The 18127-nt window shown below is 36.5% G+C and overlaps 1 protein-coding gene across 1 annotated transcript; it reads left to right on the top strand.

The window, feature by feature from the left end:
- The first annotated feature begins 7702 nt into the window (after positions 1 to 7702).
- Positions 7703 to 17445, top strand: LOC140142718 (uncharacterized). Its single transcript, XM_072164720.1, has 3 exons — positions 7703 to 7765; positions 12999 to 13764; positions 17183 to 17445. Exons 2-3 carry the CDS (start codon positions 13554 to 13556, stop codon positions 17431 to 17433), a joined length of 462 nt encoding a protein of 153 aa, XP_072020821.1. The 5' UTR covers positions 7703 to 7765; positions 12999 to 13553; the 3' UTR covers positions 17434 to 17445.
- The last annotated feature ends 682 nt before the right edge of the window (positions 17446 to 18127 follow it).

Below are 18127 nucleotides of genomic sequence, written 5' to 3'. Positions count from 1 at the left end.
GAAAGAAGAAAGAACCTGTAAGAAAAAAGACACAGCCGTGACTAACGTCACGGCTGTGTAACTAGACTAAGCTGTGGTCTAACCCACGAACACAGCCGTGTTGTTACCCCTAATGACCTTTGACCCCAAAATATATGAAAACGGCCATAGACATTGGCTAAAGTCAATGCATGGGTGCATGTGGCACCACTTTGCTATGTTACTTGTGGCAGAAGGGGCATTTTGAAGGTTTTTCGTCTCAGACCGGAAGTGACCCCTTAATGACATTTGACCCCAAATAAAAAAATACCACATATGAATTGGGTACCCACAATTCATGTGTGAACATACCGTTACTGTCCTATGTTTTTCTTAGCAAATAAAAAATTTTGACGGTTTTTCGTTTTATACCGGAAGTAGCCCTTAATGACCTTTGACCCCAAATAAAAAAATACCACATATGAATTGGGTAACCACAATTCATGTGTGAACATACCGTTACTGTCCTATGTTTTTCTTAGCAAATAAAAAATGTTGAAGGTTTTTCGTTTTATACCGGAAGTAACCCCTTAATGACCTTTGACCCCAAATCTGTGAGGACCCCATAGACACTGGGTAATAGCAATGCATGTGTGCAAGTGGTGTCACTGTCCTACGTAATTTGTGGGAGAAGAAGCATTTTAAAGGTATTTCGTTTTATACCGGAAGTGGCCCTTAATGACCTTTGACCCTAAATAAAAAAAATACCACATATGCACAGGGTAATTACAATTTATGTGTGAACATACCGGTACTGTCCTATGTTTTTGTTAGCAAATAAAAATTTGTGAAGGTTTTTCGTTTTATACCGGAAGTGACCCCTTAATGACCTTTGACCCCAAATCTGTGAGGACCCCATAGACACTGGGTAATAACAATGCATGTGTGCAAGTGGCGTCACTGTCCTACGTAATCTGTGAGAGAAGAAGCATTTTGAGTTGAAATCACGTTTTTGACCCCTATGACCCCTGCGTGACCTTTGACCCCATGAGTTTCATGTGACATGTAGGGGCATGGACAATGATGGCTGTGACCAAGTCAGGTCAAAATCGGTCCAAGCATGTGAGTGCTAGAGCAAATGTAATGGTCGGCAGAAAGAAAGAAAGAAGAAAGAACCTGTAAGAAAAAGACACAGCCGTGACTAACGTCACGGCTGTGTAAAAAGAAAGAAAGAACCTGTAAGAAAAAGACACAGCCGTGACTAACGTCACGGCTGTGTAAAAAGATCCGATAGGATCACAGGACCTAGCCGGAGCCCCGGCTAGGTAAGAACTAGATCTGGTTACAGATCTGGACCTAGCCGGAGCCGGAAATGCCAGTCTTAAAGTTTATGGACATCTCACACCATTAATGGTGCATCACTGTAGCATGTAGGGGCTTTATCCGTCTTCCATAGGCTGAGATACAGCTACTTTTCCGTAATTTTAAACATTTTTTTGCAAATTTGACGTTTTGACCTCCTTAATGACCTTTGACCCCAATATAAAAAAACACCTCATATACACCACGAAAATGCATTGTTACAGTTTAAATTTAAAAAATCTACTATGCTTAGTTATGGAGATAAAAATTCTTGAAGTTATTTAGCTTAAAACCGGAAATGACGTCTAAATGACCTTTGACCAAAAAATAAAAATACCGTGCATACATCGGGTAACACTAATGCATATATGAAGTTTACGTCACTCTGGTCTGGTTACGTTTTGAGATGAACATATTTGATGATTTTTGGTTTTTGACCGGAAGCGACCCCTTAATGACCTTTGACCCCGAAACTGTAGACACCCCAAAGACCCTGGTTGGTAGCAATGCATGTGTGCTAATGACAACACTCTGCTATGTAATTTGTAAAAACTGATTTTTTGAATATTTTAGCTTTCAGACCGGAAATGACCCCTTAATGACCTTTGACCCAAATTCTGTGAATAATTTATAGGCACTGGATATAGCCGATGCATATGTGTAAGTGACATCTTACTATGTAATTTGTGGCAGAAGAAGCATTTTGAAGATATTTGGTTTTATACCGGAAATGACCCCTTAATGACCTTTGACCCCAAATTTGTGAATATCCTATAGACACTGGATATAGCCGATGCATATGTGCAAGTGACGTCATTGTAGGATGTAACATGTAGGAGGAGAAGCATTTTGAAATTTGTTGCCAGAAGAAAGAAGAAAGATCCGATAGCATCACAAGACCTAGCCGGTGTCCCGGCTAGGTAAGAAGAAAGACTAGATCTGGTTACAGATCTGGACCTAGCCGGGGCCGGAAATGCCGGTCTTAACTTAAAGTTTGACCTTTGACCGGCTATTATGGACATCTCACACCATTAATGGTGCATCACTGTAGCATGTAGGGGCTTTATCCGTCTTCCATAGGCCGAGATACAGCTACTTTTCCGTAATTTTAAACATTTTTGTGCAAATTTGACGTTTTGCCCTCCTAATGACCTTTGACCCCAATATAAAAAAACCTCATATACATCGAGAAAATGCATTGTTACAGTTTAAATTTAAAAAATCCACTATGCTTAGTTATGGAGATAAAATTTCTTAAAGTTATTTAGCTTCAAACCGGAAATGACGTCTAAATGACCTTTGAACAAAAAAATAAAAATACTGTGCATACATCGGGTAACACTAATGCATATATGAAGTTTATGTCACTCTGGTTTGGTTACGTTTTGAGTTTTAAAAAAATGAACATATTTGATGATTTTTGGTTTTTTTTTGGAAGCGACCCCTTAATGACCTTTGACCCCAAAACTGTAGACACCCCAAAGACCCTGGTTGGTAGCAATGCATGTGTGCTAATGACAACACTTTGCTATGTAATTTGTAAAAACAGTGATTTTTGAATATTTTTAGCTTTCAGACCGGAAATGACCCCTTAATGACCTTTGACCCAAATTCTGTGAATAATTTATAGGCACTGGATATAGGTGATGCATATGTGCAAGTGACGTCATTGTAGGATGTAACATGTAGGAGAAGAAGCATTTTGAAGATATTTGGTTTTATACCGGAAATGACCCTTAATGACCTTTGACCCCAAATTTGTGAATATCCTATAGACACTGGATATAGCCGATGCATATGTGCAAGTGACGTCATTGTAGGATGTAACATGTAGGAGAAGAAGCATTTTGAAATTTGTTGCCAGAAGAAGAAAGAAGAAGAAAGAAGAAAGATCCGATAGCATCACAAGACCTAGCCGGTGTCCCGGCTAGGTAAAGAAAGATCCGATAGCATCACAAGACCTAGCCGGTGTCCCGGCTAGGTAATAACTTCCATTCAGTTAATATCATGCAACCTCACTACAGGGATTTCCTATCTAGCAGCGCATTATAGCAGGGAACCTCTATTATTATCGCGAATTGCCTGTCACACATGATTGCACACAAGGTCGTAAGCAATTGGTGGGACCTCATCTGCCCAGAACCTATTGACCCAGGTCAGCATACCGCCATATCCTTCCCGACATGCTTAGTAGCCAAGTCCGTAGAAGAGTGGATCCACACACTATGTACACAAATATACATTTGGCCACATTTTATTATACGATTAATACGAATTTATTAAACATGGTAACAAATATTCTCTAGAAAATCGGTTATACGGTGGAACTGGTAGGCATAATATAAATTCGGGATATTAAATATCTTCCTGACCAGCCAGATCTGCGCATGGTCAAAGACGAGGATAGACGAATATCAGACCGAGACAAACTGGCTTAGTCTCCACATCAGCCAGTTTGGTTCCGCCCCTCCACAGGGAGCGTAACCTGTGTAGGAGACTCGGTCGGACCTGGTGGGACCTCATCTCTCCCCATCGATTGAAAAATTGTGATCTATAATCCCCGACATTGCTCTTATGAACTAACATCCACCTGATAATAATTTAATTTCGACTTCCAAAATTGCTCAATTTTAACATCAGATCAGGCTCAAAATGATAGAAGCATATCATACGGTAGTGAAGGAAAATCTAACGTAAAATTGCAAGATTATTGAATATTGACGAGGGATCTGTTCGATATAATTTGAGAAAAAAGGAGATTCATGGCTCAATGGACAATCGCCCGAAATCTGGACGGCCGAAAAAAACCCACCAATATAATAATAACAACCGAACCCAAATAGCGTTTGCATCAAACATTGTTGATGATGACCAGCAGTGCAGTCGGGATAACTGCAAGTCGATCATGACAACTTTTTGATAGCAACAGGGTATTGACGTCATAATGAGCCTCATTAAACAGCGGCGCCACTTTTCTCAATGGAATTTTACTGTGTAATTTACCGCAAAATAAGAATATTTTTTCTTTACAATACAATTAAACGGAATTTATATAGCGCCTTAGCATAAGTATGAACAAAGCGCTTAGTTTACAATGATCTTAAAAGTACAACTTACACTACATAGGCTACAGTAAAATGTACAACTTAATTAAAAATAAAAAACTTAGTTTGGAAACAAATAGGTTTTCAGATTAGATTTAAAAGTGGCCAGACTATGTGAAGTACGAAGTTTTACAGGTAATTTGTTCCTGAGAGCTGGCACAGAATTGCAGAAGGCATTATTCCCATATTTTGTGTGAGTTGTTTTACATTCAAGCAGACTGCCATCAGCATGTGATCGTAGGAACATACCATCAGGAAATGTGTGAGATTTTAGGAGATTTTGTATGTACAGTGGTGTTGTTTCATGTCTACTTTTATAAGCGATGTGAGTAGTTTGTAGGTAATACGCTCATTTACTGGAAGCCAGTGAAGCTCTTTCAGCAGAAGAGTGGTGTGTTCCATACGGTTTGCCTTGAAAACAAGTCTGGCAGCTCTGTTTTGTATCTTTTGTAGTTTTTGTGTGGTTTTTACAGTTGTTCCATATAATAAAGAGTTACAATAATCAATTCGAACGGTGAGTGGACAGCATGGTTGCAAGTATCTTTATCAATATAATATATTTTTCATACTGCAGTTACTGTCCGTTTTCCTATACACAATACACAGTGCTCTCACCATTGACGCGCGACCTTTACAAACAGTGTATGTTAGAAGTATATTGCATTTGTCTAGTTAACATCACTGTGTGAAAAATAACCAGCCAATATTTAAACTATAAACTATCCAAACTTCTAGCAAATATATTTCTCTAACATGACCTAAAATTACAGCTAGGTTAGATGTTCAGAAATAGTCGCACTTTCGTAAAATATGAGTGAGGGCAAGGCATAGCAAGCTCATAGCTAGCCAACTCCCCGTGTTAATTGAATGGAGATTTGACCGAAAATATTGATATAAAATTGGATGGTTTGAACCCAATGCACAAATTTATTGGTCGAGCTATGAGTTTTAAAATATTGGACGAGACGTAGTCGCTTTAAAACTCATAGCGAGACCAATAAATTTTGCATTGGGTGAAATAAACCATCCAATTTTATCATTATTATGTTTTCAGAATCTTTATTTTAAGACAAAATTCAATTTTTTTTTTCAGTAATTGTTTTTTTTTAGATTAAAAAAAAAAATAGAATTTTTTTGGGGGAGGTCAAAATCGACTGATCTTACATGCCTAGAGCAAAAAAAAAAAATTGAAAAAAAGAATTTTTGAATTTTTTTTTGTCCTATTTCCGGACTTTTTTGGCCCCACTTCCGGAATTCCACAAGTTTCCGTAACATTTACATCAACGGGGATTCATTTCACCAAAATTTATGACGATTCGTAGCGCTTCGTAAGTCTCAAAATCCTTTAGAACGTATTGTAAAATACATTTCACTAAAATTATTTACTAATCTGCACTTCCCAGAGATTGCCTACCAACACTAGAGGGAAAAAAATGTGAAAAATCCCTATGTCTCATGAAGTTACGTACTCGTTCCGAGTCGTTCGTAAGTTGCGAAATGATATAATTGAATTATGAGGGTTGAAAATATGAAGTAATAAAGTGTTTATAATAATATTTGATAGGCAATAAACTGATAAAGTAAAGCTTAACTTAAGCTACAAAAATACAGAGTGCAAGCCTGCAGTGCAACTGTGCAAGAGCCAGTGCAGTGCAGTTGGGTGGACTAGAGCTATATTTGCCGATTTCATAAGCTTATCTAAAACCCTACCGTGTCTGTGCTAACATCATTCAAACCTTGCAGAGTCTTCAATTAGTTACAAAAGTGACATTTGGCAGGTATAAATCCTCTGGTTTGGTCAGAAAATATGATAATTTTCGATGTCCGAGGCATGAGAGTGCCGAATTCTGCAGCCTTTACGTGGTTGTTAAGCACCGGTTTTACTCGTTTTTGTACTTTCGTACAGATAAACGGCAAACAACATTAATTTCTTCATTTCTTAGCAGCTGAAACATGCATTTAGTACAACACAACGTTGATTTTCAAGCCTAGAATCATGAAATTAAACATCTCTTTCCGCGTCCGTAGAAAATCAAATTCTCCCGGTTTGACAGCAAAGTAAACAAAATTGAGTTCATGAATGAATAGTCTCATTCAGTGCGTTTATGTTCGCTAGTCTCACATACGGTCGTTGCTGTTTGCAATACGTTAAAATTGGCGGCAAAATCGGTGATTTTAAAAATCACGGGGGATTGGGATCCAGGTGGCGCTAAAATTGGATTCGAAATGCATCCAATATGCTATTTTTTGACGTTTTAAACTGTGTGGAGAGGTATAGGAAGCAAGATTCTGAAAACATAATAATGAGCTATATTGGTAACGGACCGCTCAGTTCTGAAGGATGCCACAAAAAAACGGTACAAGCTACATTTAAATTATTCTATGAAATTCTAGAAAATATAGTTTTGTAACATGTCCTAAATTTTTAGCTAATTTAGGTGTTTGGAAATAGTCGCACTTTTGTGTTTTAGGAAGGATATGTAAACGACAGATAACACCAAAAATATGAAGAAATTATTTCCAAACCGTGTTAAGTCTGCAAACCACCATGTTTCTCATTTTCAAGAACGCTGGTTAACAATAAGCCGCACGTATTGTCTCATTTCGTAAACAAAGACCACACAGAATTGTTCTCTAGCACTCGCTTGATAATCGTTCACCCAACTGAAAGTATAATCCCAGCTCATTGCTCCATTGTACGTATAAAGCAGACACATATGTTGTGTGTATTTAACCAGAGAAGATATGATTTAATCAGTTGAGCTGTTTTCAATGAGTGTTATCTTGGTTTAATAGCTTTAAATGGGGTTTAAGTCCTGCAAAGGTCGAATTGAATTCTACTGTAGACATGACTGCATCATGTATTTTTGTAATAAATGAGGGTTCCAAGTTCCTGCAATTATGACTATTATTGATTAAAGGGTTTATATTATAGTGACAGTTAGGTTTGATACGTTTTCCATCTGTAGTATCATTACAATTTAACATTTTCTGCGGTTATACATGTAGAGGGTGCGGAAAAACATTTCGTCGGGAGAGTATACAGTTTGATAGCTGTTGGTAAAGTAATGAATGATCACATCAAACAACCGTGCACAGGTCACACATATTCATCTCTAGCATATAATAACAAATGCCGCATTTTAACCTACTTCTTTGTCATTGCCTCTACTCGGGGAATTACCTTGTAGTCGACATTCCCTTCATAAAGGGTTTTTTTTAATTGTCTATACATCCAGTAAGGACTAATTCATCATCGTCTGGTGACATGTATAAATAGCTAAAGCATAGTAGCCTCTTCGAATTCGATTGACATTTTCAAAATTCCGTCAAGACAGCCGGTAAGCATCTAATTTATTATTACAAATAAAACTAATATCAGTCAGTTTTACAAGCCGCCATTGTTCGTAGCTCGCTCAATAAAAACAAATCCGAAATGTATATTTTGTTACGAGAGATCTCTTACGGGATATCACGGCGCGCACAGATATCACGGGTAATGGTAATTCCAGGGGGCCGGCCAAGATTGACTAAGTTTTTCGTCATTGGTTTTACACGTAAACACGAAAATGTTTCAAATAATTCTAGAAGTGTATGAATGTTATCAAGCACTATTATATCAGTTTAAATCCGTTGAGGTTCGACAGTGAACCTCATTGTAAGTACTGTTTAAAAAAAAAATTGTATGAATAACGCACGATATGTTATAATATATACTGAAAATTTCCCCCTACGTATACCAATGTGCGCGAGGTGTAATGGTAGCGTCTTCGCCTGCCACGCAAAGGATCCCGAGATCGAACCCATTCCTGGCTATAAGATTTTTTTCTTCACATTCATTTTGAATCCAAAAATATTTATTTTCATGTGAAAATGTATACATTGCACTGTGAAGTAAATTTTGTGCATTTTTTATCTGTAACGGGGACAATAGAGCTAAAAACGCACCTCGGCACGGGGCGTTCAACGTCCAGGCAGTGTTGCCGTCATTATTGTCTGTTTCGTTTACGCTATTGGCTGCTGCCACATTGAATAATGTCGGCCATCATCGTCTGGGTAATGCACACTTTCTGACTTGTTTCGTGAACTCATTTTGACAATTTTCACAAAAAAAATAAAGCAATTACACGTGGGGGATCATGAGGATCACGCAAGTATTTGTAGAAGACATCTGGTGATTTCAATGAGGTTTTTTTTTCTTTTTTTCTATTGATTTCGAATGTAACAGATCGCTTATAAATATATGCAACTAAATTACCACAATAGAACAGCTATGGCACGATTTAGGGGGAATATAGTATGCGGTGTTCAGTTCATTCACACATTCACGCCCTCTTTTGAATTCTATTTCTTTTGTTGTTGACTGTACTATGAGAAAAATTATGAGAATCAAAAATAAGCATCTAGAAAAAGGCTATGTTTGACTTTGTTTTATTAGGATTTGTAAATATTATGTCTTTTTTTCATTGTCATATTACATATATGGGCATAGCCAGATCACACTATTCAGTCAGCCTTCACTCAATTTACCTAGGTGCTGACAAAGTCAACAACATTGGAACAGTGGTTCTGACGGACTTCTCAAAGGCGTTCGATATGATAGATCACACTATCTTTATCAGGAATTTTAGATAGATCTACAAAACCTAATAAAAAACAAAGTCAAACATAAGAATAATTTTTCTCATAATGCAATGAAAAAACAAAAGAAATAGATTTACAAACTCTAATAAGTCAAAGTCAAACATAAAAATAACTTTAAAAACAAACATCTAGAAAAAAAGTTATTCTTATGTTTGACTTTGTTTTATAAGAAATTGTAAATCTATTTCATTTGTTTCTTGTTGTATTATGAGGAAAGTTATGAGAATTGAAAATAAGCCTCTAGAAAAAAAGCTATTCTGATGTTTGACCTTGTTTTATTAGGATAAATCCTAAATCAATTTCTTTTGTTTTTAATTGTTTTATGAGGAAAATGATAAGAATTGAAAATAAGCATCTAAAAAACCTATTCTTATGTTTGACGTTGTTTTATTAGGATTTATAAATATATTTATTTTGTTTTTCATTCCCTTATGAGAAAAATTATGAGAATTGAAAATACGCATCTAGGCAAAAAAAACATTCTTCTGTTTGACTTTGTTTTATATTTTTTTAGACAGCAAAATTGCATTTTTCAAGTGGACGTCGAATGTTTTATTCAGTATTCCCTTGGGAAGATGATACCTTAAAACATCCACTTAATGAGTAACCCAGGCAAAAGAAGAAATAAAACAAAGTATTTCGATTGTTTCTTTCGTCTATAGTGCCTCCATTTGACTATAGTGCCGTCGTAGTTGTAATTTTGTGTTTTTGATCGCAAAGCTAGATCAAGATCGAGAGATTTTATTGCCGACTCGAATTTTGCAAGAGTGCAAAAATTGGTGAAATTTTGACGCTAATTTCGCATTTGGGGACTCCGACAGTAAAAAGGTATTTGATCCTTGATTTTGTTAAGTACGAGTGCTTTAATGTCAAGCACAAATATAATTGAACACACAATATTCAAACACTCTCCAATTGCTGAGAGATTACATTGAGTGAAGGACTTGCAATCTCAGACCTAACATACGATCAGTATACACCAGGCACAAAAAGAAACTCGTCAGTTATAGTTACCCTTGCTGTTCAACAACCTGATGATTTGTATTCTGAAATATGCACTTTGTTGATTAGACTTCGTTTTCTCATTTGACATGTTTGACACCCTGTTCGTGAAAGTCTAGCAATTCAATTCCAAACCCCAAAATCAAAAGTTGCAATTTTAACGATTCGACTGTGCCTGAATACATTGTGTGTTTTATTGATTGGCCCGTGGTGCTTGTGTGCAATCCAACGATGCGTTCCCATTGAAAATTATTGAAATTGCAACTTTTGATTTTGAGGTTTGAGGGTTTCTTGGTCAATTTTACGAACAGGGTGTGAAATTAGAAAGCAAGTCCAATTTATATAACAAAATTTCAGAATAATCCAAAATTATCAGGTTGTTGTTTTTGTGCCTGGTGTATATGAGAATGTCTGGGCCTATTTATGAAGACGTGTAACTCAATGAACTTGTTCAGAGAGCAGAAAGTACAACATTGGGTGGAAAATGTCAATAGAAGAGATTACACGCCAAAGATACAAAAGTAATTTACAGCTTTGTAAACGTTTTTTTGTTTTGTTTGTTTGTTTGTTTGTTTGTTTGTTTTTTGCCTAAAATCTGAAGAACCATTGACAAATTGTGCCCTTAAAGTAAAGTATTCTGTAGTACAAACCACACATAATATATATATTATACTAAAGTTGAGACGTTGTCATGTTCCAGTATTTGTGGGACAAGGTTACGTAAAAGTTCAACGAAATTCACGGTTCAAAGTGGCCAGTAGATTTGTTATCATCATCAAATAAAAACTATGCAATATGTGCAAATAACGTTGTGTGTACCTTTTATGATATTGCATTTCGAAAGTTTACTTAAACTTGCTTCAACCGGGTGAAGTACAAGTTTACGCGTCCTTTATACATTAAACATATGCTCTGATATCATGATGAAAAACATGATAATTTATAGGAAAACTAAAAATCATAATACAAATACTATGCATGACGCCGCAGGGATAATTATTTGGCACAGTTTTCAGTAATTTTGATTATCTCATGTTTCTACGAAATCCATTTGGATATTTTCATATCTTCGGTTTCATTCTCCTTAAGGATACGACCAGTTCTGGACGTGGAATTCATGTAAGTAAGTCAGTAAGTAATGAAAGTTGTTTTGTGACCATGGATTATTTTCAAAGCATTTCACTTCGATCACACAAACATTGTACCTTTGTCTTTCAAACAACACATGTAAACATGATATCGTACACTTGATTACGTCACAGCATTAGCATAAAAACAATGGTCTGCAGTCACTGGCAGAAAACGAGTCGATTTATTAAAGCCATATTGTAACATTTGCTGAGGAGAACGCCCTCAAAAAAAATTTAATTCTGGTTTTTAAACGATTGTAATGTACTTTAGTCAATAAAGATACTCTTCAAAAATCAAGACTTTAGGTGCTGTAGTTTTGTCAAAATCTACGATGGAAATATTAGTCGAACACGTATGCACGGCGTGCGGGATACACATACACACACACCCGAGGATCGTACCGTATTACAACCGCGGGAGTAACATGCATGGGCCCTAGTAGTAAATTCCAATTTTCTATGCTTTACCTCATGCTTTGTTCGGCTCAAAATTAAAAGGGACATATCTGACAGTAAAAGCTAACATTTTATGGAAAATAAATACTAATCTATTTTTACAGAAATATTATAATATGGCTTGAAGGGAAATAAGATGCTGAAATGATGTAATGAGGTAGAACACACACCATCTCATAAACCCACCTTTGTCGAGCTGTTAAGGTTTTAGTCTATTTATAATGTGTGTTCAAATGTTATTTTTGACAAAAACAAGCCCTTTTTGATATTGCCAACAATAGCAAACGTGGAAATTTAATTGTTTTTGCCACTTCTGTTTACTAACCCCCAAACATTAAAACGGGGGTCTCCCCCCGGGTCTCCCTATATTTGGAAAATATTTGAAAACCGTAATATAATTGTAAGTCTACTATTGTTACATGTATACAAAAAGTAGTGGTACAAAGAGAGGGGTCATCGTTTGAATGAGAAAATTTATATTTACAATTGTTCTGAACATGCATTATTAAATTTCTTTTTAAATAGCATTTTATAATATTTTGAGCAATTTTCATACATTTCCAGCATGTTATATAATATCATCCCACCTACGCATGCGCAGATTGTTGTTTGATTTGCATCAGTTAACATGGTCCTGAGTACCAGCTCTCACATGAAGCCAGTCTTTATAATTTCCTCTGTTTCGTTTTGGAGATAATTAATGTTATTTGTAATAACTGCTTTATCATTTTCGACATTTTAGCCAAATAATGTCGCTTCCCTTCAAGTCTTCCAACTGTTGAAGTTCAAAGACGTCCCATTTTCAACCAAGTATAATGACAAGTCTCGTATTTTATCAAAAGCAGACTCAGGACCTGGTGTTTAGCTCTGCTCAAAACAAGTATGCATCGTGTATTTTTGCTGTTCTCGATAAACACGTGCCTTCGCTGTAATTTAACAGGCCCGCCTTTTTATGTGATTGGTAGTGTCCCTAGTCTATTGATTTTATACTAATATTGTTACGTAATCAAATATATCGTATAATTTATACATACGAAGTATGTGATACATTCTTCATGTGATCATCAAGATATTCCATCTAAATATTCAATTATAAGGGGTCAAAGGTCTATTTTCATTTTCATTTTTGGAAGCAAAAGTAAATAGTTCAAGCACACTATGTACTTAAATGCAATATTGTGTTCATAATTGTTTCTTTCCACAATGTTTTTATATTTAGGACATTTTCGATTAGGATATACCATACTCTGCATTAAAGGTTTTCAAAACCTATTTAATTGGACTGAAAATTTATATTATAATAATATACAATTATCTGTAACATTTATATTTTTGTACATAGGTCAAAGACAATGTCTTTCAGTTTCACTGTAGAAATTACAGAGGATGAAGAGACAGTAGTTACGGTTTACAAACCTGAACCAACTGCGACGGATAATACAGCTACCACTCGCGCTTCAGCGAAAGCACTGAAAAAATTCAAGCCGAAAAGGACGAAACTCAAAAGTTGCTGAATAAGTTAACAGTGAATCATCTTTATACAGTCCCAAATCCAACTTCAACCTTAGTTACTTACAGCAAGGAAAGAAAAGCCCTTCGAATTGATACCCAGCCGGTACGAAGTATCAACAAGTTCAGGAATATCCATATTCAAAACGGGGGAAGTGGCTCTCATTACAGCTATGCTGTGACAAAAATAGACAATGGAGGAGAACTTTGTTTGGAAAATGGCCACGGTGAGAAACTTTTGTCATATGTAAAGGATGGCTTATTACTGAGTTACAACAAAGGCGTGCATTTCAACATTCGGGTGACAATAGAGCGCCGCAAAAAGAAGAACTTAAAGCGCAAAGCAAACTCTTCAACAATAAAACAACCTGCCTTAAAAGTCGCCGGTATGTCCAGCGACTTGTCCAGCGCACCTGTCAGAGCGAAAGCAGTCAGCAAGAAAGTCGGAAAAGGCGGTTCTAAACGTGTGGCTACAACAATACCTGTTTCCTCTGCATTTGTGGGGCTTGGATTAGGAGCGTGCCGCTTTGTGACTGACGACGGTGCTGGGACATCTTTGGAAGTATCGTCTGGTGTAGCATCAACTCTTCCTGAAGCAGGTATGACAACATACTTTCCAAATTTAAACAATCCTGATCCCATTATAATTTTCCAACATTCAGTAGGATTTTCACCCTACTCTGCATAAAGCAACATAAATACTACATCACCTGCATATAAGCCAGGATATGCAATGAAAGACAGAGACAAAAAAGACTAGTTCGCGTCTTACGTCAGGGCAAAGGCGCGCCGTGATTGGTTGCTCATCTGCGCAATACGACATTTTCTGTCTAGTTGTCAGAAATTCAGAAGCGAACTAATCTTTTATCTCTGTCTTTCACTATACAAAATGTATCAAAATGATTGGTACCCATCAGTTTCCAGTTATTATGGACGAGACAATCACAACAAAATGCAACATATGAGCTACTTTATTCATAAACTCCTCAACAAAAGTTTGGAAATTTTTTTCAAGCATCTGTATCTCAAATTATTTGTGACATATTCATATCGTGTTGCATATCAATGGATATCTACAATACTCCGCTTTATAATGACACCCCATTTGAAACAATAACATTTTTCAAGGCTGAGTACACGCCTTGTGGATGAAGTGGGGTCTGAAAAAGAATTTGCCAAATTAACTGTTATTATGTGCAGCAAGCTGCAATCCCATATCTTCACAATATGGGACCTAATGCAATCCTCCAAGATGACACCGCTCGCCCCACATAGCCACAGTAGTCGCCGGGAGTAGTCGTCGACTACCTACAGATCAATAGGGGAGTAGAGTCAAAATGGCCTGCCATCAGGCCAGACCCGGGGGCCAGACCTAAACCCAATTGAACACTTGTGGCCGGACCAGCATGATCGTGCTGTGCGTGCCAGAGAAACCCATATGCAACCGCATTGAATGATCTGCGACGGATCCTTGTTTGAAGAATTGAATGCCATCCCATAGTAACGTGTAACCAGGTCGGTGAGGAGAAGGTGCCTAACTATTGTGGCTGCCTATGGTTTTTCCACCAGCTATTGAGGTTAGTTGCTAGCGTTGTTTGAGCACAAAATAATGGTCAATTTGGCAAATTCTGTTAGAGACCCCACGACATTCACAAGGCGTGTACTCAGCCGTGAAAAATGTTATTGTTTCAAATGGAGTGTCATTGTAAAGTGGATTATTGTAGCTATCCATTGATATGCAACACGATCACGATATGAATATGTCACAAATAATTGGAGATACAGATGCTTGAAAAAACTTTCCAAACTGTTGTTGAGGAGTTTAGATAAATGTTATGAAAGGCATAAAACTATAAATCCTGGGCATTTCAAGAGGATCCAATGTTGCATATTGAAGAAGCAGGCTTGTTAATAAATACTAAAAACGTTGGGTACCAAGCATTTTGATACAGCCTGTAGCTTCAATGTCATCTATGTTAATCTATGTGGGGCATTGTGGGATATGGCACAATTCATTTGTTTATCCTGCGTTGTCTGTATAACATTAATGTTACTCATAAAAATGTTGTCAAGTAAGCCTAAACTTGTTGACTTCATATCATTTCCAAACTTTTAAACGACGTGCCAAAAACTGCTTTCCCCTCTCGACATGCCGAACATTGCTTACTCTCCTTGCACATGCCAAATTTTTAAGATCCGGTTTGCAAACCTTAAATGGGAAAATTTCCATGCTAAGTATTTAATCGTTTCCGTACTGTTTTTCTAAGAGCGTTTTATTTAAATGGTGCCCCATGAATGTGAGCCAAAAATCGCCCAGCCTCCTCATTCGGCTTAAAATTGCTTCCCCCATTTCGCCTTGCAAACAAGTTCTTTACCGCCCCCATTTTACCCTCCCACAGGGCTCATAATTATTTCAAAGTCCATAACCTTTTATGTAATACCGAATGTGTTTTCTATGGAAATGTTCCAAATTAATTGTACACTACAAAACAAACATCTTTTTAATTTCACAAATCATGATATTTTGTTACAATAACGTAAAGATTCACCTAATGGCGCACTTGGGCTCCTTTGCCTTGGGGTAAATTTGATGTGCAAATATGGAGCTCCCTCCTATGAACTTCAAACAAGAATAAAGGTTCTGTGCCCCTATTTGCTGGTGGGAATTTTATGGGAGGGCACTTTTAGGTTGAGCCTAAAATTCCACTTATGTCAAGTGAGCCCATAGGGCCATTCGGCGCATCTTTACGGTAAACACGTTGCTGCAACTCTAATGTTGTTATTTCATGTTAAATTATGATAGTACCACATCATGAAATCAACAATTCTGGTTGATCCACACAAACGTTTTCACGTTCTTTTTAAAATTACACAACTGAAAAGGTCCATATGTTGCAAATTCTGCACCGCCTACGAAAAAATCTTTGCTACAGACCTGAGTGGAATATCAGAACCTCCTTTTTCCTTCTCCTTAAGGACAAGAAACTCCATGTGGGCAAGGAAATCAAACACTTGTGTACATCTCTGTACATTAATTTAAAGGGGGTAATGTGAGATTTCATAATATTACACCCGAATCAATTTCTTAACATGTGCGCAATGTTTGTCTAAATACTATCATAATTCATGATTTGTAATAAAGTTCCGGATATAAAGTTCCCGATCCGGAAATTTATTCCACAATATTGACACATTTCAATAATAGATTCATATGATTCGGTACTAACAATAGTACCTCCAAAAGTTAGATCAGCTCGTAAAAAGCGGGAAATGTTAGGCTTATACACCTACCCCGAAAAGTAGACCCACGTTTAGAGTGCTATTAGTTGATCTGTCTGGTCTATATTTTGGGTGTTAAAGAAAGTACTCAAAGTATAGGACTTGAATTAATACTTCGGGACGCTTCTGGCGAGATGTCACAAGATCAGTATCCCATATGATATTTCTATTACAAGAAAATTTGATTTGTTGTCATGTAAATCCCTGGTTTTATTTTTAATACACTAACTGGGAATTAAATACACTAATTAGCGGGGACCGGTATTTTGCTGTGGATATATTTTACTGCATTTTATAAGTAACGATTTTGATCTTCAAAATAAAAATTGTGATATATTAAACTGTTTGAGAATTCCAATTCAATAAAGGAACACATGTATTAGAAAATTAAATCACAAGTCATACAATACACAATATGCCATTTTCTTTATCTGCGTCAATAATAAAATATCGATTTCAATCGAATTGAATACATCGTTCCATTTTGAGTTTGTAGTTCACCACTGAGCGATCCAGCGATCGATTGCTAGCCAATCAGATAGAACTCCTTTTCTTTCGTTCGGTGAAATACCACTCGCCCGTCGCTCACCAAAGGAGTATTAAGTTTATATTTATAATATAGGGTGTCGACACTGTGCGCCGATTACGAGCTGATTAAATCTATCAAAATAACGCAATATTTCTCACTTTAGTTTTTTTTGCGAAATCTCTCAAACTGCAATTTCTTTCACATTTCAGTTTTTCAGGTTTCTGTAAAGACACTTGAGGATGATACAATTCAACTAGATGTCAGATCTTCATCCACCATTAATGAGATTCAGAACATGATCCAGACCAAAACGGGTCGACCAGCTTGCTCCCAACGTCTTATATTTAGGGGAAGACCACTCATGGATGAGGCTAAATCACTGTCCAGTTATGGCATCAGAAGGGATTCGAACCTGTACCTCTTAAGGAAAATGCCTGGTGGTTTTCATCTAGACAATTAGCCATGTTGTTTGGGTCTTTACTCCAAATTTCAGAAAAATGCAGATCACACTAATAATAATAATAATTGTTTCATAATAAAAACAAATATTGTTCTGTTTTGCCATATAAAACGCAATCGTAATCCTTAACCTTCGTTAACCTAACTGGGAATAAAAGTTAATAACATTCCGTATTAATCATTTTTGCAAATTTTCTGACAATAACTGTCACTTAATAATTGGCAGAGGTCTAAGCATTCAAAATCAATTAAATCATGTGTATCATGTGTATAGATATAACATAACCACTCTTAATTTCACTCTTTATTAATTTGTAAAAAATGAGAATGTGAAGCTCCTTTGCAAAAATTCAGAGTACTTAGACTGTAAAATTAGTCTTAGTACAAAATGTTTGAAGTTGACCATTGGTGCATATAAAAAAACACCCTAAAATACATGCTTAAGTAAATTTTTACTTCCCCTTGACCTCTCTTTTTTCTCCTGGTTGTGGTTTATGGGGCATTCAACCATTACCAACTGTTTGTGATTCAAAATACGTATTGGTCCAAATTTAACCCCTCAACAAGTTTTAACAGAAAAATGACCCCCTAACACAAGTGTACATGTTCAACTCGTTTGAAAAAAAAAAGCATTCCTTTTTCTGCATTACAAAAATATTCTCTCTTTACACACACATTTTATTTTGTCACACAGT

The sequence above is a fragment of the Amphiura filiformis genome, chromosome 20 (assembly GCF_039555335.1).
Source record: "Amphiura filiformis chromosome 20, Afil_fr2py, whole genome shotgun sequence".
NCBI lineage: Eukaryota > Metazoa > Echinodermata > Ophiuroidea > Amphilepidida > Amphiuridae > Amphiura > Amphiura filiformis.
This window is presented reverse-complemented; position numbering and strand designations above follow the sequence as displayed.

Excerpts from the sequence above, each read along its gene's own strand:
- LOC140142718 (XM_072164720.1), top strand. The coding sequence starts at position 13,554 with ATGTCCAGCGACTTGTCCAGCGCACCTGTCAGAGCGAAAGCAGTCAGC. Across the intron at positions 13,765-17,182 it reads ATCAACTCTTCCTGAAGCAG|TTTTTCAGGTTTCTGTAAAG; the intron begins GTATGACAACAT and ends TTCACATTTCAG.